This window comes from Eucalyptus grandis, chromosome 11, assembly GCF_016545825.1.
Source record: "Eucalyptus grandis isolate ANBG69807.140 chromosome 11, ASM1654582v1, whole genome shotgun sequence".
Taxonomy (NCBI): Eukaryota; Viridiplantae; Streptophyta; class Magnoliopsida; order Myrtales; family Myrtaceae; genus Eucalyptus; species Eucalyptus grandis.
Genome location: NC_052622.1, coordinates 20,449,311 through 20,474,061, shown reverse-complemented (window position 1 = coordinate 20,474,061; position 24,751 = coordinate 20,449,311). Strand labels below are relative to the sequence as shown.

The following is a 24,751-nucleotide window of genomic DNA, read 5'->3' as shown; positions in this document are numbered from 1 at the left end:
TAGGATTATGATTGATTTGATAATTTCCACTATGATTCTGTTATCTATTCAAAAGAAGTATCAATGAATGATCTCGGTGCATAGAACAAAACTCAACCACTGATATCACTTGCCAATAAGGGACTAGCAGGCAATTGAGAAATCTACAATTGAGAAATCTATGATGTTGGGGTAGTTTCTTGCAGCTCTTGTTTGAGCTGGAGGATAAAGAAGGTACAAAGATGAGAAGGGTCCAAAGCGTAAATACAAGGGTACAGAATGGATTTCTTATGGCCCTCTTAACCAGGCATTTTTTAGCCACACGACCGTATCAACAAGTACAACTTAGAAAACTTGTCGTTTTAGGAAGAACTATTTGATTCGTTTTCCACATAGAGAAGCATGTGTGTGTGTATTGATATATTCTAGGGAAGGAGGCTTTGCAATCTTCCATATTCATTTTGAGAGGTCACAACTACCTAAAAATGCTTAGTTTGAATATTTTACAGAATCATTTAAACAGTGTAAATTACTCCAAATTAGACATGTCGAAATTTTTATTTCCCAATATGCCCCTGTTCCTTTTTCTTTTTTTACCCTCTTTCACACATGCTTGGCGGGATATATTCAGCATTTGACTCTAACATCATGTCAAATGCATCGCCTATAGATTAATCCAAGTCATTTTTCCGTCCTTTGCTTTTCCCTAGGGATTACAAAAACCTCTTTCCTCGGTCCCTAACATCCCCCCTGTCCAAAACATTCTGTCAAACACCTTTTGAATTCTCTTGTCTATTTCTTACCGTCGTCAAACGTCGGAAGCGGAATGTCCGTTCCTAATACGGGCTCTCTTTTTGACTTGTCATACCGGCAAAAGGGAAATGTCTTCTTTTTGCCATGCCTTGGACTTTGCTGCGACACAGCAATGGGACGTCGATGCGGCATCCTATGTTCCAGGGACCGCGATTCGTTCCTTGAACAGCGATGGAAGAAAGAAGGAACGAGAAGGAGAGAATCGTGACACGGTGGGTAGATTGTCAAACTCAAAAGCTAGGCATCAGGTGAATGAAAGACGACTCAAAGGTACAGAACCCCCAAATCAAGAAGGAAGAACAGAGGAAAGGAATAAGACCCCAAGTGAAAATCCTAATGGAAAGTACTAAACACTCGCCATCCTCTGCTTTTGAAAAATGCAATTTGCATGGTCAACCTTCTTTTGTAAAATTAAAATGACGAGAATATCTTTCCCTAGTGGAAAAACACGTAAAAAAATATTTATTTATTTATTCACTCAAATCCATCGCTATCATAGCATCGTTAACTAACTATAACAAGTATGTTAAAAGGTATTTGTTAACTAAACTCATCTTATAATCTCTTCTTTGCATCTTTACCAAAAATAGTGCCAAAAAGATCCAATTACTCTTTGAATGAAAAACACCGACAAGATCCCAATTCATGTGTCACATAATCTTAAATTCTAGATTCATATCTCTAAATCATAATTTCTCAAGACCCGACTGTTACTCCCAATCTCTCCCCACCCAACGTTGCTCACCTGTGTCATCCATTGCCTCAACACCTTCGACTATATCGGTGCTGGCATCCGATCCATCGACCTTAGCCCCTTCCACTCTCTCTTCAGCAAACCTCCCCCCCCGGGAAAAAAAAAAAAAAAAAGAAGACCACGCTCGTGATAGCAAGGAGGATACCGTGACTGATTATTACCCCCAATTAAACTTTTCAATGCTAGATGACCTTAATTTTTTAGGGCCACAATGACCCATCACAACATCAATTAAGGTCCTTGCAATTGGATAGAGAGATATGATCCACTATGAATAGCGCAACATAAGGGTGATTGATTTCACAATGGGTAGACTCTAAATCTTAAACTTAAAACCTACCATGTTAGAATTGGTTCCTAATTTTTTAAACTTGGAACTTACCTTGTCTGCCTTGGAATCAGTTCTAGAACTTACTCTTTTTTCCAATCTAGTTCTAGGGTCTATCCAAGGACCCGTTTTTATTTTGTTCAGCTTTTTTGTTTCATTTTCTATAGCAAAATAATTAAAATAATAAAACGTTTCAAGTAAAAGATGAATAATAAAAATCCTATTTGTCACCATAAGATAAACACGTAGTTACGTACAATCATAAATGCTAAAAGTTTAAACATGTAACATAAAACAAGAGATTCTAAAACACCATTTCTCATTCATCCGTAATAATATTGCTCCAAATTCTAACCACTTAAAAAAAAACAAATAACATAGTCAAATTTGCAATAAATTTATACAAAACCTCAGTCTAGAGGATAGAAACAGAATAACTAGGGTTTTTTTTTTTAGTTTTATGAAACCAGTTTGGTTGGTTTAGTTTTTGAGTATGTCTTTGCTTGGAACTAGAAATCAAATCGGTTCTAGGACATATTTTCAAGCCGGTTTGGCTCGGTTTCCAAGCAAAACCAGCTCGGTTGTACACTTCTAATCAAAGTCTACAATGGCTCCGTTTGGTTCGGTTTTTGGGGATGTTTTTGTGAAAATGCAAATACCTTTGGGTAAAGGGGATTTTTCGAAATGCAAATAGCGTTTGGTGAATTGTAATTCTAAAGTATCTTGAGAAACAACTTTTGCCAAAATATTGTTTGGTTAAATTTGCATTTGTAAAGGTTTTTTTATTAAATTAAAAGACAAAAAAACATTTGTATTTTTTTTTTTAAAGTTTGGCCATTGGTGGCCAGATTTCGTTGTTGGACCGCCGAATCTGGCCGCCAATTAGACGATGGCCGAACCCAAGTGGGTGATGCTTAGGCAATTTGGCCATCGCCTAGGGTCGCACAACCTCAGGCGGCCGTCGCCTAGGGTAGCTTGACCTAGGTGACCGTCACCTGAGGTCGCGGCCATCGCTTGAGGTCGCACGACCTCAGGTGGCTGTCACCTAGGGTAGCCCAACCTAGGCGACCGTCACCTGAGGTTGTGCAACCTCAAGCAGCTGCCTGAATCGTGCTATTCAAGCCATTAGTTGCCTGGGTCACGAGACCTAGGTGTCGCCTGAGGTTCGGCAACGGTCGGCGGGGTCGGGCGACCCTCAGCGCCGATTGTTGGCGTACGTGACCCCTTGGCCAGCAGTCGTCGGCCTCCGATCAACTTTTCCGTGCGGTAGTTTTAGAGAAGATGAATAGTAACTAATTTGCATTCCGAAAATGCAAGTTTCCAAAAAGTACCTCGGGATCTACTTTAGACTAAAGGCTTTTAAAGTTATTTGGAGATGCAATTGTATTTTTCCAAAGTTGAGCAAAAATACAAACCAAACGCGTTTGTATTTGGCCAAGGGACTTTAGAGTCCCAAAACCCATTCCAAATATCGAACCAAACGGGGCGATGATAGGCCAATACAAAAGTAACAAAAATTGAACCGAAACTTAGATCCCTTTCTTGTTTTGGGGTCCTTTGCATCAACGAACATTATATATAAAAAGTCGAAAAAGCATTTGGGAAGATAACGATGGACTCGACAAACGGAACATCCGTCCAAATTTAAAATTTCCAAGCTGCAATTTTGGAATCTCGCAACGAAGTTCAAGAAGAAGTGAGGCGGGCGTTCCCAAAAAAGAAAAATTCAGGGACGATCCAAAGGGACTTGTTTTTAGTACAGGCGGCTCCCTTTCTTCCTTCCCCAGACAGAAACTGAGCGGGGTGGGCAGAAGAAGGAACAAAGGAACCCCGCCGCTGAGCTGGCACCGCTAACGGCTAGTTGGGGGAGAGGGACGCCCCAACGGTCACCCAACCCCTGTGTCGGCAAATTCAAAATTCTCTAGGCATTCAACCAGAAAAAAAAAAATGAAAAAAAAAAAGGAAAACGGAAAAAAGAAAAAAGAAAAGGAAATGAAGAAAAGAAAGAGACGCCGTTAACGGGGTAAGGGCGGGAAAAAAAGCGGGCTGAACGGAACGGGAATCCCAAGTTCCGAAGTCCCCGACAAGAAACGCGCCCCTTGATTGAAGTTGGGTGCCGTCGCAAGTCATCCCGGTATTTACCGAATTGCCCAAATTGCCCCGCTCCATCCGTGGATTTGCAAATTTGCCATCGACAAAGCCTTGCGTAGGCGTTTTGGCCGAGAGGATTTGCATTTTTCCTCTTAGTTTTTTCTCAATTCTCACATTTATTAAACTTAAGTGGAACTGTATAACCTGTGTGTATGGTGTTAGGGATAATCAGCACTTCATTTAGAAGTTAATTACTCTTAGTTTAATTTATTCAATAAGTATATCGAAACCATTTATCAATGTTTTATAATTATCATCTCCTCATCAATTTTGTAAAATCGAAAGGGCAAATTTATTATTATAGTATCTCGATGTAGCAAATTTCACATGCTATACCCACTTGGCTATGTTCTGTATCAAGGGGTTGTGGGTTAATAACAAAAGCGCGTGGGAACACCGACTTTCACGATTTCTAGAAAATTTGAAAAACCTTAACAACTTTGAATTCTTGAGAATCTTGTATTAGCTACACAAATATTATAATCACTCGCCTGTGTTGATTCACATTAATTTAAATTAAAAGCATCCAAAGCTTTATTCAACGAAACTAATAATCGTTTCGTATTGTCGGAAATTAGGTTAAATAAAGCTTGTCAAATTGGGGGACGTTCGACCTTTCTTTTTATTTTTTTCCCCTAATACGTTAGCGTCTCGTCTGGTGCCGATCCGTCGCGCAACGGGACATTATTCAAAAAAGAAAGAAGAAGGAAAAGTAAAGAAGGAATTTAAAAAAAAAAAAATACGAAATATAGGGAGAGATTTAATAATTGCACTCTCTCTCTCTTCTCTCTCTTCTCTGTATTAAAAAGTCACCACTCAATCATTTCTTGAGAAAGAGATTTATGCTTTCTCACTTCCCTTCTCTCTCTCTCTCTCTCTCTCTCTCTCCTGGCTCGCTCGCTCGCTCTTCGCTGATTTCGCTGGGCAGGTGATTCTTCTTCTCGCCTTCTTGCTCGCCTGTATGCGCGCGGCATTGTTCTGGGTTTTCCTTTCTTTTTCGTCTCTGCAAAGCTCGCATCTCTGTCGCCTGTGGATTGTATGGGTGGGTGGCGATCGGTTCGGACGACCGGGGCGCGAGTTCGGTTGGTGAATCTTCGCTCGGCGTGGGAATGTGGGTGGGTTTTTGCTGATTCGCCTGTTTCTCGACGGTCTTGATCTCTTTTTCATTGGTAGTGCGCGTATGATGTATAAAGAAGAGAAGAAAAAAAGGTTGCATTTTGATTGCTTCCGCAGTCGACTGGGGATGCTGGAGTCCTCGTTTCTAGGGTTTTTGCGATTGGGGATTTTATTCTCATGGGATCTTTCTTTCCCCTTTTTTAGTTTTCTGGTTCCGCCTTTCTGCATTTTGAACGGGAACTATTAGTTGCCTTAGGGTTTTTCTTTCCTTTTTTGAGACGGATTACATTTTTTTTTTTGGGCTGGGGTTTAACATGCTTGCCCGTTTATCTCATTGCGATCGTTATTCATATCGTTCGATCTGCTCCTCCTGATTCCCATCATTTATGCTGCTGGCTTCAGCCTACGATTCTCCTTAAATTGCCGAGATGGCTTGTTCATTGTGTTTTCTTTATGCTTTCTGAGGTTGGTTTGATTGCTGGGGATGTGTAAATTTTCCATATTGAGTGCGTTTATTGGGTTCTGGGTGTATTTTCATCCTCATGTCTTTGATAGTTGCGAGATGAATATCATGGAGGATCGCCTTTGCTTTTGACTGTTTAGAGCAAAATAGAACTAGGTGAGTAGATGCAGGTGGACAAGGCAGCAAAGAGAAGTCGGGACCACTCGTTGATCTGTCGAGCCATTCTCATCTATAGAATAGAACTAATGCCTTATTCATTTAGGTGAAGCAGTGTGGTCACCATGATGGCGAAGTGCTAATGAATTTCGGCCAACTTAAGTAAAACCAATGCATGGAACTCTCTTAATCAATTTATGAAGAAACTATCTTATGGATAAAACTTGTTTTTATATGTGGAATGTGGATACAGCAGCCAATTTTTCTGGAAATGTATACAATTGCATGAAGAGTAATTGCGTGAGACTTTATTAATGCTGTTCCGCAATAGATTGTCCTACAAGAATCTTAATGTTCTTCTCTGATGTATCACTGGCCATGGGTAAAATAGAGTGCTCAGCGTTCTTGTTTTTCTCAATTAGACTCATGGATTCTGAAGTGGAAAATGTGCGTTTCTGTCCTATTTTTCGCTTCTAGCGATTGTGCTGTTTAGATGATGTTTGTTTTGACATTGGTGGTTTGCAATTCTTAATCATTGACAAGTTCATCTTTATTAACGGTTCCAGCTAATCCTTCATCGGTCTTCCTCAAACTAGAACCTGTCAGTTAAATCTTTAAGTTTCTTTTCAGTTCTTTGCATAACTGGTTATTGTTCTGCAGGTCTGGTCCTCATCACAGTAGGCCATTAGCCAATTGTTCAGCATAGCAACTAGAAGTGCCTGGGGCTCATCATCGCTACAAGATCTTGTTGGGGGTAGTATGGCTATGGTAATTTGCCTCCCTTTCCTCATCTTCTATTTCTTTTGTTTTTTCAATTTAGATTGTCTAGTGTGCAAAGCTTTCTGGGTAACTTCATTGCTAGAGTCTCAGCTGAAGTAATTGCCTTAATATCAATCAAAAAGTTTGTTGGTTTGACATCTCGAGCTCTGTGGAAAGAATGTGGAGTGGATAATATTTTCTTCATGTCGTTTCATGATTGCCTATATGAGTCTACCATAAGTATGCTTAAGATTAAGAATACACTTTCAAAATAATAATTACAGAGAATAGAATAGAGTGATTGCAGCTTTTACAGTCTGTGGGAACTGCTATTTTCTGATTGTGATGCTTCCTTGTTAATAGTGTTTCTTCTAATGGTTTGCCTTCCATAAGTTTGGCTATAGCATGTGCTTCTGTTTGTCTTGAGTTCTGATGGATCAAAATTTTCATTTTTCTTAGGCTACTAATGAAAACCTTCCTCCAAATGTTATAAAGCAACTTGCAAAGGAACTGAAGATGCTTAAGAATACACTTTCAAAATAATAATTATGGAGAATAGAATAGAGTAATTGCAGCTTTTACAGTCTGTGGGAGCTGCTATTTTCTGATTGTGATGCTCCCTTGTTAAAAGTGTTTCTTCTAATGGTTTGCCTTCCGTAAGTTTGGCTATAGCAGGTGCTTCTATTTGTCTTGAGTTCTGATGGATCAAAATTTTAATTTTTCTTAGGCTACAAATGAAAACCTTCCTCCAAATGTTATAAAGCAACTTGCAAAGGAACTGAAGAGCCTTGATGAATCCCCTCCGGAGGGCATAAAAGTTGGAGTAAATGATGATGATTTTTCCACCATATTTGCTGATATTGAAGGCCCAGGTTATTCTCTTTCTTTTGACTACTTAAGCCATTCATTGCAACTAATATGGTCATAGTCTGATAAAATTATGTCTTTTGGTCTCACAGCTGGGACTCCATACGAGAATGGTGTTTTTCGGATGAAGTTGTTATTGTCTCGTGACTTTCCACATTCTCCTCCCAAAGGTCTGCCCATGCCTATCACTACATGGCAAGAGCTTATAGCACTGTTTTTAACTCCCTTATGGTTCAATAGTTTTGCTATAAGAAATGGCGCACACATCAGTTAATGGTAGAAAGTATTCCCTTTCTCTGTTAATGTTGTCTGGGACTGTTTTCTTATGGTTTCGACTCATTTGTATATAAATTTCAGCTTCACAACTTGTAAGATTGACCAATTCATGCATTATTAATTTTTTATGCAATTCTTTTCCGTTTGATGTCTCATATATACACCAACACGGACTATGTAGGTTTTTTTCTTACCAAGATTTTCCACCCAAATATTGCTACCAATGGCGAAATTTGTGTCAACACATTGAAGAAGGACTGGAATCCTAGTTTGGGACTACGTCATGTTCTTATTGTGAGTTTTTCTCATACAGAAATTTAATATATCTATGTTCTTGTAGGTGCTACTACTGAGAACACTGATTTTTTTATTGTTTAAAATCCTTCTTTAGTTTCCATTAATTTCTTTCTATTGACATCATTCTTTGAAATTCAGGTCGTTAGGTGCTTACTCATCGAACCGTTTCCCGAGTCAGCTCTGAATGAACAGGCTGGCAAGATGCTGCTTGAAAATTATGAAGAGTATGCCAGACATGCCAGGTAATACCAAATTATAATCTGCTTCATGTTTATATTTATTTATGGGACTAGGAACATTTACACATGAGATGCTGGAGTATTATTGAGACAAATTATCTCCGAGTGTTGAATGGGCCATAAAGAAACAGCTATATCGTGGGACCTTAATCATCTTCCTTTCCAGGAAGTTATACTGCCGATCCATGTAGACATGGCAGAAGGGCCAAATAATGATTTGACTGGCATATTTTCTACTGAAGGAACTTCTCTGTTCTCCATAGGAGTCGCCCTCTATGATGAATTAAATATTGTCACTGAATTTCTCTCCTGGAGTGTTATTGAGACAAATTATATTCTAGTGTTGAATGGGCCGTAAAGACACAGCCATTTTGTGGGGGACCTTAGTCATCTTCCTTTTCAGTAAACATTATAGTGCCGATCCATGTAGACACGGCAAAAGGGCCAAATAATGATATAATAATTTGACTGGTCCATTTTCTCCTGAAGTTAACTTTCCTTTTTCATTGTAGTAACAGAGCAATAGTCCAGTATCCGAACTCTTTGAACTCCATCTGATGTATCATTGCAATCTTAAGAACTGAGTGTGTTAATTTCGCATCTGTGGTACTGATGTGTGTTTCTCGTATATGTGTGATTGTGCTTATTACTTGCAGACTTTACACGGGAATACATGCCCTCAAGCCAAAACCCAAGTTTAAGTCAGGAGCCATTTCTGAATCGACCACCGTACTCAACGTCGACCAGAGTAATGCTTCGCTTATTAAGGTTGACCAGAAGAATCAAGCAACAGCAGCAGCGGTGCCTTTGCCTTCGAATGCAGCAGCACCCAAGGGAGTGAATAGCCAGGAGCATTTGACGAGTGCGGCTCCATTACCCGAGACCGGAGTGAGCGGGTCTGCAGTTGTTAGCAGCACTGCGGCTCAAAAGAAGGAACTTGGGTCGGTGAAAGTCCAGCCAGACAAAAAGAAGATGGACGCGAGGAAGAAAAGCTTGAAAAGATTGTAACATTTGAAATTCATTCGTATTCCCGGTTCACCTCTCTTGGCTTATGTACAACGACTTCCTCCATTGATGAGAGTGGATCAATTGAGCTGATCTTACCGTTTGCATTTGCGCAATAAATTTGTGCTTTCGTGGATATTCTCATATCCTGCTGTGCATTTCTTTCTAACCTTCCTTTGGAGCTTTTCGTTGGGAGGGGGTACTGAACTGAACATGTTCTCTTGAATCTCTGCACTTGGCCCAATCTTGCTACTAAAGATTGTTGTTGCGAAGAACTCGAATGTAAATCTGAGGCGATTCAATGTTGGACTGGTCAGATCAAAAAAAAAAAAATATTGGACTGGTGCCCAAGAACGTGTTCTCTTGCATCTCTGCAGTTGGCCCAATCTTGCTCCTAAAGATTGTTGTTGCCAAGAACTCGAATGTAAATTCTGAGGCGATTCAATGTTGGACTGTTGCCTAAGAGGTGTCGAACCGCTGGCATTTTCGTTGATCTACGACAAAGCGGGATGCCCCATGCATCGTGCAGTTTGTGGATTGTAACGCTGGCAATTAGTCTATGCTAAGTGGAACTCTCTCTCTCTCTCTCTCTCTCTAAAAAGCAAATATTGGAGGCAAACTAAAAGTGAGCAAACAAAAGTAATATACAGAAGTCATTTTAAGGTAGTTCAGATACGAATAATACAAATGTCACGACCTGCCAAAAGGACCTTGAGATTACAAGAAGCGGAAAAACAAAACATGGGAATTAACCCTGCAAGACTGGACCCACTACTTCTTCAAAGGCATGTTTTAACAATAAGCATCAAATAAGAATCGGAAAGGAACAAAGAAACTTAAGGACTCCCCACTATATTTTTAGCCAACCCCTTTTCCCCTTTCTTGAGGATCGGAGTCGTTTACTTAGCCATCATCACCTTCACGAATTCCTCGTAGTTTATTTGTCCATCGCCATCCACATCAGCCTCCCTGATCATTTCATCCACTTCTTCATCGGTGAGCTTCTCCCCTAGGTTAGTCATCACATGGCGCAGCTCCGCAGCCGAGATGAACCCGTTCTGGTCCTTGTCAAAGACTCTGAAAGCCTCTTTCAGCTCCTCCTCAGAGTCAGTGTCTTTCATCTTCCTGGCCATGAGGTTCAGGAACTCAGGGAAGTCGATGGTCCCATTGCCATCAGCATCGACTTCGTTGATCATATCCTGGAGCTCAGCCTCAGTTGGGTTCTGACCCAGCGACCTCATCACAGTTCCAAGTTCCTTGGTAGTGATGCAACCTGTTAAAATGGAAATCAAATTGCTTTCAGTGAGCAGAGAAACAAGCCACCTCAATCCATAGAAAAAACCATTGCATTGAATGGCCCAAAAGGGAGGAACAAAAACTCAACAAATGCATCTTCGAGGAATGTCTAAATAAGATCATGACGATTTCCACCAAGGGGAAATGAAAGCATGATGATGATGCAGCAACTTACAATTCATAATTCAAATTATAACAAAGAAATTTTTCTTACTTTATCCCAAAATTCTTCTAAAATCAGGATACAAATAAGTTTATATTAAGTAACTGAGTGGTTATTTTCCTCCAAACACAGGACAACAAAGAACTTGCTAGACCCAGAAGAAACCAGCTTGACATAGGCAAAACCTCAATTGTTCCAGGTAACTATATTATATCAAGAAACTTGAATTCAAGCAATATAAAATTAATAGTCAGTCGATTGAGAGGAGCATATTATCCATCGTAGATTGCATGATGCTTAGTTTGTGTTGAGTTGGAGAAGGGAAGCCATTTTGCTGCTTGTGTAATTGACCTTCCCCTGCCCTCACCAATCTCTATTTTGGACTGAACGTGTTAGAAAGCCAGCACTAAAAATTCATTCAGATATTAGCATAGCATCAATGACTATGGCCCTAGAGCTACATGCAAAGAACACACGCTGTATCCTCATAAAAACCGAGATAACTCCCTCCTATCTGAACTTCACCTACTGTGTGGTTACGGACGTGATCAAACACAGCGATCATTGACATTTCCACCACATGAACATTGACAATATCAAAATGAACAAGCACACGAGAAATCTAATCATCAAAGATCGGAGAACCCAAAAAAACAAAAGAAAAAAAAGTGGCAACTTTACAGGCACAGCCAAATCATGGAACAGGTGATCAACGTCTGGAAAAGTACGGATTCTCTGCGGTCGGTGAAACTATGCCGTAAGAATTTGAACACAGTTCAACACTTGGCACATCATAGACAGTTGGGCATCTACCGAATTTAAAATGCTCAACGAATAACCTCCAAAAAGTTCCAAGGAAAACAAAACAAGAGAAACAGATGGATTTGTGATCAGAGACTTGAGGTAAGGAAAACATAAGTCATAAAATGCATGATTGCTCTGTGTAACCATGAAAAAGAAACAAACAAACAAAAAAGCACAATTGCCAATGTCATGGATCAAGTCATGCATCTACTGCTATCCCAAAACCTCCACCACTCAAAATTGGCGAAATTTGAACGGCGTTCCTATCTGTTTCCCCATGGATTTCCTATCGATCAAACATTTTATAAGATCGACACGAGGCACACCAACATTTCCTCAGCACGACCTTCTTACTCGCGAGTCCCAACCGGTCAATCAGGCTGGAAATTACCACCCAAAAAAAAAAGAAAAAAGAGAAAGCAAAAAGCGGATTCGATCTAGCTCGAAATTCAACCCCAAGGGCAAACCGGTCGCCGCAAACGACCGTTGGGATTCTTCTCAACGCGAAGCCGCAAGAAAACCCGACCGCTACAAACTCCAAACACCACCCACCAAAAAAAAAAAAAAAGCGCGAAAAGAGAGAAAAACCCCAAGGGCTCCTCCCGCGCCACCAACGCCGCGCCATCTCTCTCCATCGCACTCGAAGGATCCCCAAAAAAAAAAAAAAAAAAAAAAAAAAAAAAAGGAGGCAACGAGTCAAAGCCCGAGGAGGAAGCAAACGAACGGCGAGCTAGATCCGCACACTAAACACCGAACAGGCGAAGCGACCAAAAGCGACGGACAACCGACGCGGCCGCAGCCGCATCGAGAGAGGCGCACGGATCATAGACCGAGAAAAAAAAAAACCATAGAGAGAGAGAGAGAGAGAGAGCGAACCATCGCCGTCCTTGTCGAACAAGCTGAAGGCCTCCTTGAACTCGGAGATCTGGTCGTCGGTGAGCTGATCCGCCATCTCTCCCCTTCTCTCTGTCTCGGCAGGGCAAAAGCTTCCTCTCCCGGAATGCGAAAAGCGAAGCAGGGGATGGAGAAGACGATCGCCTTTTTCTGATGAGATCGAGAAATGAAGGGGAAGAGAGAGAGGAGGTAGAGGTATCGTGAATCTGATGAAGACGACCGGGGGGATTTATACAGGCAGGGGGAGGACAATCAATCGACGCGCTCCGTGACCGGAACGACTCTATTTCTCATCCCCATCGTCCGTTTCGGCGCCCCCCCGCCTTTTTTTTACCCTTTTGCCCCTCTCATCTCCTCGTCGGTTTCTCTCTCTCTCACCGTATTTTCAGATTTCTCCGCCTTTCCACTTTTATGTTCCATTAGTTTCGTGAAATTTTTTCCAAAAAACAAACATTTTTCATTAATAGAAGATAATAAGTCTTTTAAAATAAGAAAAAATATTTTCCATTTTTTCTCTCTCTCTCTCTCTCTCTCTCTTATGTCAACGCTCTTGCCTAACCCTCTTAGCCCCTCTTCTTTCTTTATATTTTCTTTCTCGAAAGAAATTTGATTTTTTTATTATTTTTCCTTCCCCTTTCTTCTTTTTTTCTTTTCTTTCTTTTGTTTTCCCTTCTTCCTCGATCAGTTGTTGGCCACAGATGAGTTCGAGCCTAGTCGGCCTTAGGCGAGTCCAGTGAGCTCAAGTCTTTGCTAAATCACCTATGCGAGTTCGCCCGAGGCCAGCAAGGTGGATCTTCACCCGTGGTCGATCATTGATTGTCATCGTAGCTAGCAATCAGTCAATGAAGAGTAAAAAGGAAAGAAAAAATTATTAAAAATGAGTGTAGGGAGGAATTGACTTTTCATGTCAAATGATAAAAATATTTTTTTATTCATTTTTAGTTTAATCAAGCACCATAAAATTTTATCATTTTTTGGAAAAATATTTTGGAAAATGTTTTTCCATAATTGTCATATCGTTTGTGAAACAAACAAAACCTTAAACTATAATTTATTTTATACCCACACTACATTTGTTTCACGAAAAATGAATAATTTTTAAAAGGTCTTCTTAATGATTGCTTAAAATAATTAGTTAGTGAAACACGCTTTCATTAACGACAATAATTTATGTTTAGATATTTTCCATGAATGATGAAAATATTTTCGTTTATTTATTATTTTTAAGAAGATAATTTCTAAGTCATTTATCTTTCAATAACACACAAAGCCTTAATAACTATACCTTGAGTGAATTTATTATAATCTTCTAGTGATTATTTACCACGCAAATTGTAGAGTATGAATTTTTTTTTGTATAATGGGCTTCGTCTTTTTACTTAGATGAAATGCAGGTTTTAGTTAACTTTAACAACTTAATCAGATTAGTAGCATGATCAAAATCTCGTAACAATTACCATAGGTTCTTGCTCAGATATGCTTTTCGGAGTAGATATCTTCTCGCAAATCTTAGGCTCGAGGTGTCGCTTAAAAGTGAAATTTAAATATAAAATCGATCGTGATGAGAAAAGGAGAGAACAAAGTGAGATTTGATTATTAAAAGGCGAGTATTTTGAATTTAATATGGAACTTGCGATTCAGATACTTTGATAAGATACTTGTGCTTTTATGAGAAACAAAATGCGCCTTTTGCTCAATTTGATTATAATAAAAAGAAAAGAAAAGAGGGGATTAAAAAAAAAAAAAAGATTTCCATTCCCTTAAATCTCAACTTTCCGGGCAAGGGTTGAAATGGTAAATAGAGCGTCCTGCTCCACCCCGTAAAGAGAAAGGATCCGAAAGCGACCACGCGACACGTGGCTAGGCATTAACTCTACGCCGCGTTGTACCGGATCATCCCCCCCGCCTACGCGGAATCGGGATTCGTCACGAACTTTACCTTACTTTTTCTTTGTCTTTTCCTTTTTCCTTTTTCCTTTTTTTATCTGAATTTACCGAAAAAATTGAAGGGGGGACAGTAATTCTCGCTTTTTCTCGAAAATTAAAATAAAAATCGCGTCTATTCTCTCTCCTCGGTAGGCCGACCAATGGGATCTCACGCGGTTTGGACGCGGCAGCAACCTAGCGCGCACAACGTGGTCCCCGCCAACGGTTGACCGCCACGCCAGCTCCCCCGTCGCTCTCGCACTATTCCCTGGCGGCTTTGTCGAGGGTGTCCACTTTAAAGAGGCACTTTTCCTATTATTTCTTCATCGAAAAAAAGCGAGTAAATTTTATATTTCAATTTGTCACTTACTGAAGCTTTCAAAAAAATTTAGAAGGAACGGCGACTTAGCATTTTGACTCAAATTAGTTTTTTTTTTTTAATGTTTATTGGAAAGCAGCAAGTTTTTATGATAACATCAAAATAATCATAGTCGAGAAAAAATAAAAATATCAGTTGTCTATAAAAATATCGGCCGTTTCGTGGAAATATCGCATGAGTCATAATTCATGCTGTCCGTTATCATATTATTTGGATATTGATCCAGACATAGACTTCGTTTTTTGGGACCACTGACCCACATGCACAATAACGATGGCAAGTTGTGCTTAATAAGGACTAATTGCGTGCAAGAGTTTCCATGAAAATCTTGAACTTATCATGAAATGTTCAATACGATCGAATGCTCGATCCATGATCAATTCAAAGGTTCAAAGTCGACCAATCTATCCTTGTAATCTCGCGGGACGGTGTGCTAGGAATCGGTAAATCTGCTATTATGAGGTAACAAGTGCTCAGCTTATAAGTTAATAAATAATTCTCTAAGATGCGGCTAGGTGAATGATTGACAATATGATAACTTCGCGTGACTTGTGATGCTCGCCGACTAAACTCGGATCACGGATCTTGTGGCCCGCCGACTCACCTAGGCCTGAGCCAGAAAGACTAAGGGTTTTTGGACAGGCTTAGATAAGGGTATTTAGTGAAAAAGTCCAATTAAACCCGAAGGTTTATATATGTATTAAGTTTTATGATCAGCGGGCTTGGGAAAATTTAAGCCCGACCCGAAGGCCTAATTCTATTCCGAACTCTTTTTAGTTTTTATTTTTTTGGTGTGTGTCTTGGCAATTACCGAATGGGTCATCGGATTGAAGCGTCTGGGCTCGGCCGGAATTTATTCCCTAAAGAGAGAGAGAGTGAGGGAGAGAAGCTTTTGTGGGCTCTGCGGCATTTCATTGGGCTGGAAAGTTATTTGCTCTGATGAGCGTTGGTTGGGGAATCCATTGATTAAGGAGGTCTATTGTGGACTGACAAAAAGCAAACCGAACTGATTAGTCATTGTTATTGAGCATAGATCCTATATCGCCGTCTTGAACAATTGTACAAGAATTATTGTAGTAGGATAGTAACGGCTTGGAGGAATTGAAAGGCACTTGTAGTAGGATAATAACGGCTCGGAGGATTTGAAAGGCACAGCGGCATTAAGATCTCCAATATTTAGCCAAGGTTTACACTTAGGATTGCCACTACTTACCGTATCTAATTCGGTATTGCCGAAAATTGGTGGGTTCATCACCACGAGTGATGATGGACACGGGTTTTGTACAAAAAAGAGTATCTAAAGATTTTTTCTGTTAACAATATATATATCATAGATAACTTCATTATCATGTTGTTACAAAGGTAGTATTGGTAGAAAACTCACTTTTTTGCCTTTCCAACTTGTGGTTAGGTTCTCCGGTTCCCTCGATTCCCCACATTTGTCCCAAAAAAGGACTTTCTAATTGCCCTTTTGCTCAAACTTTCACAAGATTTTGCACCTAAGGCGCATGTACACAAACCCTTCTCAAACTTGATGGAAAAACTAGTGCTTTTTTTTACATGGTGGGGGAAGAAAAAAACATGGTCAAATCAATCGTGCTGATCTAATATCACCGTAAGCGCTAGTCAGGCTACGGAAAGCAAAGCTCAGGAAAGCCTGTGACTGCTCCCTAATTCTTGCTTCTTCAATCACAAAATGACAATCATCTTCGTGCCCGAGAGAAGATAAAATGAAGGAAGATCGGTTACAGCGCGCTAGAGACGGAGTCTTCGTTTACAAGCCTCGAAAGGGAGGGAGCTCGCGATGCCCCCATACCCCATCTCCCTAACCATCTCCTCTATCAAGTCCCTACAGATGTGGTCGTGCAGGGCCAAGCCTATCCTTCCCACCTCCCTCCTCTGGCCCCAGGCTATGTCCTTGCACACCTGCTCCACGCTCTGCCTCATGGCCTCGCTGATCCACGATGGTGGCGGCGATGCCGCTGCCGGAACCCGGCTCTCGTCGATCCTTGCCCGGGCCAGCGAGGGCTCGTAGGTGATCCTGTCCAGGAGGCATATGCTGTAGTTGAACTCTTCTAGTGGCTTCTTCTTCTGGGGCGGCGGCACCAGTCTTTCTGCGTGGCAGGCTATGTAGTTGTTGGAACGCGTTTGATGAGCTTTTTTGAGAGCAAAAAATGGATGAAAGTAGAAAGCCAATTGTCATTAAATGGTTCATAGGAATCTCACAGGTTTGTCTATATCAGGATCTTTCTAAAATTTAATCTATGTTTGAGCACTCTAGAAGAAATAAGTTTACTTTAGATTATTCACGATAATTTCTGTTTTTCTCAATTGTTACAACACACGGAAAAATCACTTGTTAGATATCTACTTTGGAATGATCCAAACAGAGCCTAATCTCACTTGTCCGGATCCTAAGCAAGCCTTTCTGAGTCCCAAATTCCTATTTGGAGGACACGGTTTAAGGATATCTATGCCATAAAGAAATAGTCCTAAACAATTAGCAAGTTTCTTATGTCAATTTGCATATACAAAAGATTGATCAATCATAATGTTGACGGTACTTGAATCAAATTGAAATTTAAAGTCTATAAATGACAGAATATCTAGAAATCTTTTTTGTATGACAAAGGTAACCCTTTTCAAGATGGCTTATGCCAAAGTTTTTTTTTATCCAACCAATCTAATTGGCCGACTCCTAGAAAATATCTTTACAACAAGCTAATTCTGATTTTGACTCGTGACTTTTGCAATAGAAAATGAAATACAAATGTCATCATATAGATTCCGTATAACTAGAAAAAGTTCACATATGATTTTACACGTTAATGGTTTGATATCATAAAAGTTTGAGCATTTTGAAGGTGCAAGTTTCCCAAAATTGGTAAAAAGATCATAAATTTACATGTTTATGTGATTGTATACGACACTGGCATAGATGTATTAAAGTGTTGGGGGCAATGTGGTGGCCCCTGGTACTAATTAAAGCAGACACCTGCGAACGGTGAAGTGATAATGGTGCGTGCTTTCTCGCTTTTCCTTTCTGTTTTGTCCTTCGTTTTTTTTACCCTTTCGAATCGCCTTTTGACTGCAGAAGCAAGCACCGAGTTGCAGGCCACGCAGCAAGCAAGTGCTCAATTTCCTTTCCCGTTCACACCTCACAAAAAGAAAAAGGGCAAGACAGGGCAGGGCATAATATTCACTCAGTTCAAAAGCTTTGCCCCGACCCGAATAGATAGCAGATCAACTCGAACGTTGGATCTAAATGGGTTCTTTTTTTTTTGCCATCTTTATCATCATAACAAAGGGAGGAAACTGACACTCATCTTTGGATCCAAAATGGGTTGTCAATAATGATGTCATAAAGTAATATATCAAGGAAGAATTCTAATCGGGTTGTCATCCACTATGAATGTAATTTGGGTCCGAACCCGATAGGGACATTGGTTGTCTAACCTTCTTTTCTAGGCCAGGGGTGCTATGATGGTTCTGCTTGGGATCCAAAAACATGGCATGTGGCTAAAAAGCATGTCTTGTCTGAAAGCTCCCTATGTATTGCTTAAAGTATCGTTTCTTGTGGCTGGAACAGCGGATCGGATAATTGGGTTTTCTGGTCGGACCGGACCCATCTCAGGTGATTGATTATATGAGACAATATGGCCAAAAGGAATTACTTATACGACAAAGCTCGAAACGTGCGGGATAACTAACGGCCCTTTGGCAATTAGCTTTGGAATTGCAAATCCACAACGTGCAATCCGTGGGAATTTTTTCTTTCTTCTTGCATAGAGGGCTCTTGAGATTGGAAGGTGTATTAGCCTAGGAAATAAAACATGGCAGGAAATAGAACACGGTTGTTTAGGACCTAAAGACGACCGTTTTCCCAACTTATTTAGGTTAGGTCATGTGTTAAATCTCATCACTCCTCTACTTGTGCCAAAGTTAAAAAGAAATTCGTGCGAGAGTTGTTTGTACGAACATATTGAAGTAGAGACACTTGTTGATTTTTCACTTTTCGAAATTAGACTTGCGTCATTAGCAATCGGATGCCTTTTGATTTCATTTTGATGTTAACAATATCAAAATACAGGATTTTACTATACCATCTTTTTTAATATTAAAAAGATTTTGTTACCGAGTGCCCTAGGTGCATTATTTAACCAACCAAATGAGGAAAGCTCGTGATTTTTCATGTAGTGTTTTTTCTTATTAGGTGTAACCATCATCTTGAAAAATTAAGATTTTCCTGATGTAATTTTGTTTTTTAAATTAATCTCCTTGTCACTGACCTTAAAATTTCCTTGTTGTGGTCTTGAATCTTGACATGTGTGGATGTATCATCTTTTCGATGAGCTTATTAAAAATACCTAGAAAGGGTAGAAGGAATAACTGGTCCATGCAATTGAGAATCGTCTCAATTTGTGTATCTGGCAAATGTTCTTGCATTTTCAATAATTAGTTAGATTTAAAATAAGCCAAATTTATTTAAAAATATGATTCATTCCATCATATATGTGTTTATTTACTATAGCTACGTTATTAAACATTATTCCATTAAGAAGTAGTACACCACCATAACAAAAAAATGATATATAAATCAGAAATAAACAATAATTACGATATTATAACCGGTTAAAATTATCATATAATCAATTAATATCATTAGTGGTAATAAGAAAATTTATAAATAAGTAATATTTACATTAATATAAATCAATTTAGGTCGTTTATTATTAGATTATGCTGCAATTACTATTAGAAATCAATTTTATTATTTTCCATGTAAATTCGGTAAAATGAGAATTAAAGTTGACTTGGATTCGGGGGCACTGATAAATCTTGTCGTCGAGCGGTCCCGTGTCATGCAGATGCGCACGAGAGAAGAGACGAGCGATCATAAATGCTGCGCGAGAAGGAACGACGAAGACATACCGATGGATTGTCGCTTGGCGTAGCCGCTGAGCAGCGTCGACCGAGTGAACTCCTCCAGCACGGACACCGGACTCGGCTGCTCCGCCGGCTGCTGCTGCTCCTGCTGCTCCTCCTCCTTCTCCTGCGGCTCGCCGCCGCCGTTCCCGTTCTCGTTGTCGCCGGAGGAGTCGTCGTCGTCGTCGTCGCCGTCGCGGTCGGTGTCCCCGTCCTCCTTCGCCGCCAGCTCCTGCAATCGGGCGTCGAAGCTCGCGTTCGGTTTCGCGGCCCCGACCGGGGAGCGGAGCTGCTCCGACGAGCGCACCACGTCGATAATCTTCTTCAGCGCCTTCAGGTCCCGGTCGCACTTGTCCAGCGCCCCCAGCAGCTCGCGCCTCTTCTCCGCGGCGGACTCCGGCGCCTCGCCGGCGGTGAGCCCCATCAGGCGGGCCACCACCGTCGGCTGCTGCGGCCGCGGCTGAGCGGGGAGCGGGGGGGGTAGCGGCGGCGCGGCTCTCCGGGGGTGCGACCGCCGGATCTCCGCCGGCAGGGTGGGGCTCCTCGGCACCTCGCACGAGATCCTCTTGGCGGCGGCGGGGGGGCCGTCGTCGCGGTTCCCGGCGGCCCCTTTCCGCAGCAAAGCGGGGACTAGAGCCGCGGGGGCGCCGTCCTTGGCGGGAGGAGAGACCACAGCGTTCTTCTGCTGCCTTTTACCTGGAGATTCAATAAAACCAAAATTCCTCAGCAAATCGGTTTAAAATCCAAGGCAAATGAAATTGGCCAAGAAGAGCGCGAAAGAGAAAAGGAAAGCAATGCTAAACTAATTTCGGCAGGAATTCCGCGTTCCAAACGGCCTTCCAATCATTTGGAAGGCGTAGATACTGTTTCGTCATCCTTCAAAGCAGAAGAAGGAAGGAAGGGAGGAAGGGAGGGAGGGAGGTACCGTAGGTGAGGGATTTGCGGCGGTGCTGGTAGCGGGAGAGGAGGTGGAAGAGGCCGGACATGCATCCGATGCTCTTGGAGTGGAGGCAGCCGCGGGCGTCGGGGGTGGCGGCATGGGTGGCGGCGGCGGCGGCGCGCTCTCGGTAGGAGGAAGAGGAGGAGGTAGAGGAGGAGAGGAGGGCGGTCGTCTTCTCTCTCTTCATCTCTCTCTCTTCTCCTCCTGCGCGGTTGCAGAGAGCGTGCGCGACAACGGCAAAAAGAGAGAGAGAAAGAGAGGAGGCGATAGTGAGGGGAGGGGGGGTAGGCGGTCGCTGCTTTGTTCTATCTCTCTATCTCTCTCTCTCTCTCTCCCTCTCCCCCCTTTTTCTGTTGGAGGGCCGGCGTTGCGGCAGCCGTATAGAGTGTTTTTAGTACGTTTTGTTACTTCTACTAGCACACCGCATTCATTCCCACATTCATTCCTAGCCCATCTTCATGTTATTCCCTATTACATATATATTTATGTATCTTCACATTATTGCCAATTTTTAAAAATTTAGATCTGTTGTAGTTTTTGTTAAAATGTACGGATGAATCGTGTTAAAAGAATTTATAATGAAGAACCAACATAGTGTGAAGTAGTTGAGATGTCTTGATTGGCGCGTAACTCGTTGGCTTTTTTTGAGTGAGAGTGGGTCCGATTGAATACATTGACGAGTTTGGAATTGCGCTCTTTTGCTACATGCTTCCGATCATGATTTTTCTTTAGTTACAAGTAATATGCCTTACTTGATACGAATGTCACTGTTAGCCTCAGATTAGTATATTCACGTGGTCGTTTTTGTTATGCCGACACTACCACCTTAACTACTTGTCCTCGTGCTAGGTGGCGGTCGTGGCATCCATCAATGGCTGATCGACTCTCGCTCGATGGTAGCAAGCTATCGGTGTAAGTGGCTCTCTCTCTCTCTCTCTCTCTTTGGATTTGGTTTTTCACATCAACAATCATAGCCGTACATGTGGATTCTATGACTGAATTGGGTTGTCATGCCAATCGAAAAGATCTAAATTAGTTCAAATCAAATGGGGAATCTCTCTCTTGAATTTTGGTAGACCCAATTATACACATCAACAATTGTGCATGTACATGTGAATTCCACGACCGAGTTGAATTCCCATGTCAATTAAAAGGACCGAATCAATTCAAATCAAATGGCGAAAGTATCAAATCGACCGAAACTAAAATCTAAAAGGGTCGAGTTGGACATCAACGGGCGGATTTCAACATTAAAAAGAGAAGTTCCCCACCTCTTTCAGGACTCTTAACAAAGCATCAGCATCCTCCACTCGAAATCTCTTTTCGATAATCAGAAAACGACAGCGCCCCTAATCTCTCCCAATCCCCTCAAACGACACGACCCAAAGTCGAACAAAGACCGGCACGATTCTCCCTAATGAATCCGAATCATTTCGATCCTTAATCCCCTGTTCTTGTCGTTTCTCCCGATACGACGCCCCCCCCGAATTCAATCAGTAAAGGCCCTCGCTTTCTCCATTTCCACCGATGCTTTTAGCTGTCTCCCTTTAACAAAAGTGGGTGAGCTTAGGATTCAGCGATGAGATGAGTTTTGGTCAATGAAAATGAGAGAAGTGGGGGGTTGGACTTGGATCCTGTGCTTCGTCTTTCTTTTCCCCACTTTGGTTCACCTAATCCTGACCTCTTTTATGATGAGCTTTCTGGGTTCCATACGACTCCGATGATGCACCGACGATCTCGGTCCGAATTGACTCCTGTTTTTCATTTTCTTTTACTTAAATCTAAACCTCGCTGCTCACGCGCTTTGGTAAATTCATATGCAGACTCTTTCATAATTTTCCTTTTAGATTATGACGAGAGAGTAGACGTGTGTGCATTCTCTTATTTGTGAGCATAAACAAGCATGTGTGACTATTTCTCCTCGCCGCAATCTAATCTCGAGACGTCCTTCCAAAATACAAGAAAAGCAAAAAAGACAAATCAAAAAGAGAGGTGATGTGGTTGAATAGCTGGATTTATTTTGACATTTTTTTATTGTACTTTCATAGATTCACGAGAACTGTATATAATCACAGCTATTGATTCTTGTGAGACTTGGATGAGATCCACATGATTAATGATTATGATTGATTTAATTCATTCGGACCGTGGAGTCCAGGCGAGCACTTACCAGTGGCATTGAGCAATTGCAGATATCATATGATCAACGTGGAATCTGCATCGCAGGAAACGCGAACAGTAAAAGAAGAGAGTAAGAGAAAAAGGAAAAAAGGCATGAACTTATGAGACATCATTCTCAATGCCTTGGACAGCACTCTTGCCTTTGCTTTCTCAAAGGGGGCCAGTGTGCTTGGAGAGCGCCCTCTTCACCCTCCGGGGGGCCGCATCATCCGACGGCTGTGATCATACGATCAAGTGCGTACAAGGAATTCCCCGAATTGATAAGAGCCGGGGACCAATGACAGTCGATAGGTTCGATGCGAATCTTAGTTGATTCAACTATCGTGCAGGTAAGTCCAGGAGTCGAGTCCGTCCTGAGACAAGTCAACCACCGTCCCAATCCCCATCCAACTTTCCAAGATACCCCCATTCCACTGGTGCTTTAAGCGATGGCATCGGGACGTGCCTGAAGAAACGAATCTGCAGATAGGTGGGATTTTCCCAGCTTGCTTGTCCTCTTTCTTGTCAACTCAATGGTACCTGCATCCTCCTCTCCAACTCCTACAGCCTAATGTTTCTCCTTGCCTAGAAAAACTTGGGCAACTCATCTCTATTTACATTCCAATCATTACCGAGCATTAGGAGTGCGCACTGCCTTGCCTTGAGGATAACAGCAACAGCAGAAGTTAACTGACTCCAGGACACCGAGATGGTGAAAAGTCAAGATGTCACGAAGCTTTCTCCTGATCAATAATATGTAAAAGGACGTCCTCATGCACGAGGCGCCTTACTATTCTAGTAGGGAATGGTAATGTAGAAATAGGACACGACGAGGAGGCCAAAGGAGGTCGATATGCATGAAAGAGCAAAGCTGGAATCAAAGAGAACACGTGCACTATGGTCATGGAGAGAGCTTCCTTTCTGTCACTTCCTTCCTGACCATGCTCAAAACCCTTCCCCACGGTCGGGCATAAATTGCATACCAAATTAAGTCCTTGCGAGGAAGTTTATCCAGATCTTGAGCCCTTGACGTCTACCAGGACGCGAATTGTTTTTTTCATTTTGTCAGCATCTCACGCATCCTCACTTTACTCATCAGAAAGGAAGTTTAAAAGCCTATGGCTGAAGGGCGAAGCTCTCGAGAGAGATGTACAAGCGTACAGTGGATTGAGGTGAATTGAAATCTCACATACAGTATGCATAAGTGCATATAATGATTTATAATCTGACTTTGCAATTTCTGAAATTAGCCCCTTTTGGAATGTAGTGCTGAGCTTTTAAAAGCCCTTAGCCCAAGTTGTGTGCTCGAGTGGGCTACCATCGATAAGCCCACTTAGTCTCCATTCTCTCTCATCTCCACTTTACCTTTCAAAAAAGAAAAGAAAAACAAAGCTGCGCCCTATTTAAAACATGGGATCAGTAACCTTCCATAATCCTTAATCTGCATCTGCACCTTAGATTTCCTTCCTTGAGGACTTCCAACACTAGTGTATCACTTGCAAAGAAGGGAGGATTAAGGTCACGCTGAAGCAGAAACACAGCGCAGCCAGGATCACATCCTCATTGAGGGAAATATCACTCGCACTTGCTTTTGACTGAACATGGTATGGATCTCATGCCAACCATGGGAAGAGATCCGAACAGTTGTCTTAGTCACTCGTCGACGCTATCCTCAACTTCAAGCCGCAATAACAGATTTGATCAACATCTAGACAATCTGTTCCTCTGAAGTATGCGGCACATAACACTGTCCATTCTTCCACAGTTCCACTAAACCACTCATTCAGCATGGTACGCATGCTGACTTCCTTAAAACTTCATGGCCATTCTCTTTTTAACTGGTCGTTGAGCTCAGCCACCAAGCGAACTTTCCCTATCACCTTATCACAACCCCAGTAGATCAAGTAATTAATCCGAAAGTCATGTTCAAAATCAGGTGTTCTTACACGTGCTGATATGGCCTCAGTCCTTGGCATCCTAAAATCATCCACCTCTTCTCCCCCTTAAAAGCCAGAGACAATTAACGGCTTGGATTCTACTTTCATACTAGAGCTTTGCAC

The 24,751-nt window shown here is 41.6% G+C and overlaps 3 protein-coding genes across 6 annotated transcripts; 1 reads left to right on the top strand and 2 right to left on the bottom strand.

The window, feature by feature from the left end:
* The first annotated feature begins 4,835 nt into the window (after positions 1-4,835).
* On the top strand, positions 4,836-9,347 carry LOC104425416 (ubiquitin-conjugating enzyme E2 22). Of its 3 annotated transcripts, none has more exons than XM_010038115.3 (7): positions 4,836-4,953; positions 6,421-6,528; positions 7,247-7,391; positions 7,479-7,556; positions 7,844-7,956; positions 8,098-8,201; positions 8,855-9,347. In XM_010038115.3, exons 2-7 carry the CDS (start codon positions 6,520-6,522, stop codon positions 9,204-9,206), a joined length of 801 nt encoding a protein of 266 aa, XP_010036417.1. In that variant the 5' UTR covers positions 4,836-4,953; positions 6,421-6,519; the 3' UTR covers positions 9,207-9,347. The 3 variants fall into 3 exon arrangements, with proteins under 3 accessions (XP_010036417.1, XP_010036418.1, XP_039161347.1); XM_010038116.3 differs by lacking the exon at positions 4,836-4,953 and adding an exon at positions 4,991-5,140; XM_039305413.1 differs by lacking the exon at positions 4,836-4,953 and adding an exon at positions 4,997-5,136.
* A 482-nt stretch (positions 9,348-9,829) lies between these two features.
* Positions 9,830-12,653, bottom strand: LOC104425417 (calmodulin-7). Its single transcript, XM_018865303.2, has 2 exons — positions 12,343-12,653; positions 9,830-10,476 (listed from the first exon to the last, which is right to left on the bottom strand). Exons 1-2 carry the CDS (start codon positions 12,416-12,418, stop codon positions 10,103-10,105), a joined length of 450 nt encoding a protein of 149 aa, XP_018720848.1. The 5' UTR covers positions 12,419-12,653; the 3' UTR covers positions 9,830-10,102.
* Positions 12,654-16,176: 3,523 nt separating this feature from the next.
* On the bottom strand, positions 16,177-20,867 carry LOC104425418 (transmembrane protein 131). Of its 2 annotated transcripts, none has more exons than XM_010038118.3 (3): positions 20,517-20,867; positions 19,598-20,287; positions 16,177-16,821 (listed from the first exon to the last, which is right to left on the bottom strand). In XM_010038118.3, exons 1-3 carry the CDS (start codon positions 20,716-20,718, stop codon positions 16,421-16,423), a joined length of 1,293 nt encoding a protein of 430 aa, XP_010036420.2. In that variant the 5' UTR covers positions 20,719-20,867; the 3' UTR covers positions 16,177-16,420. The 2 variants fall into 2 exon arrangements, with proteins under 2 accessions (XP_010036420.2, XP_010036421.2); XM_010038119.3 differs by having other exon boundaries at positions 16,177-16,779.
* Positions 20,868-24,751: the final 3,884 nt, after the last annotated feature.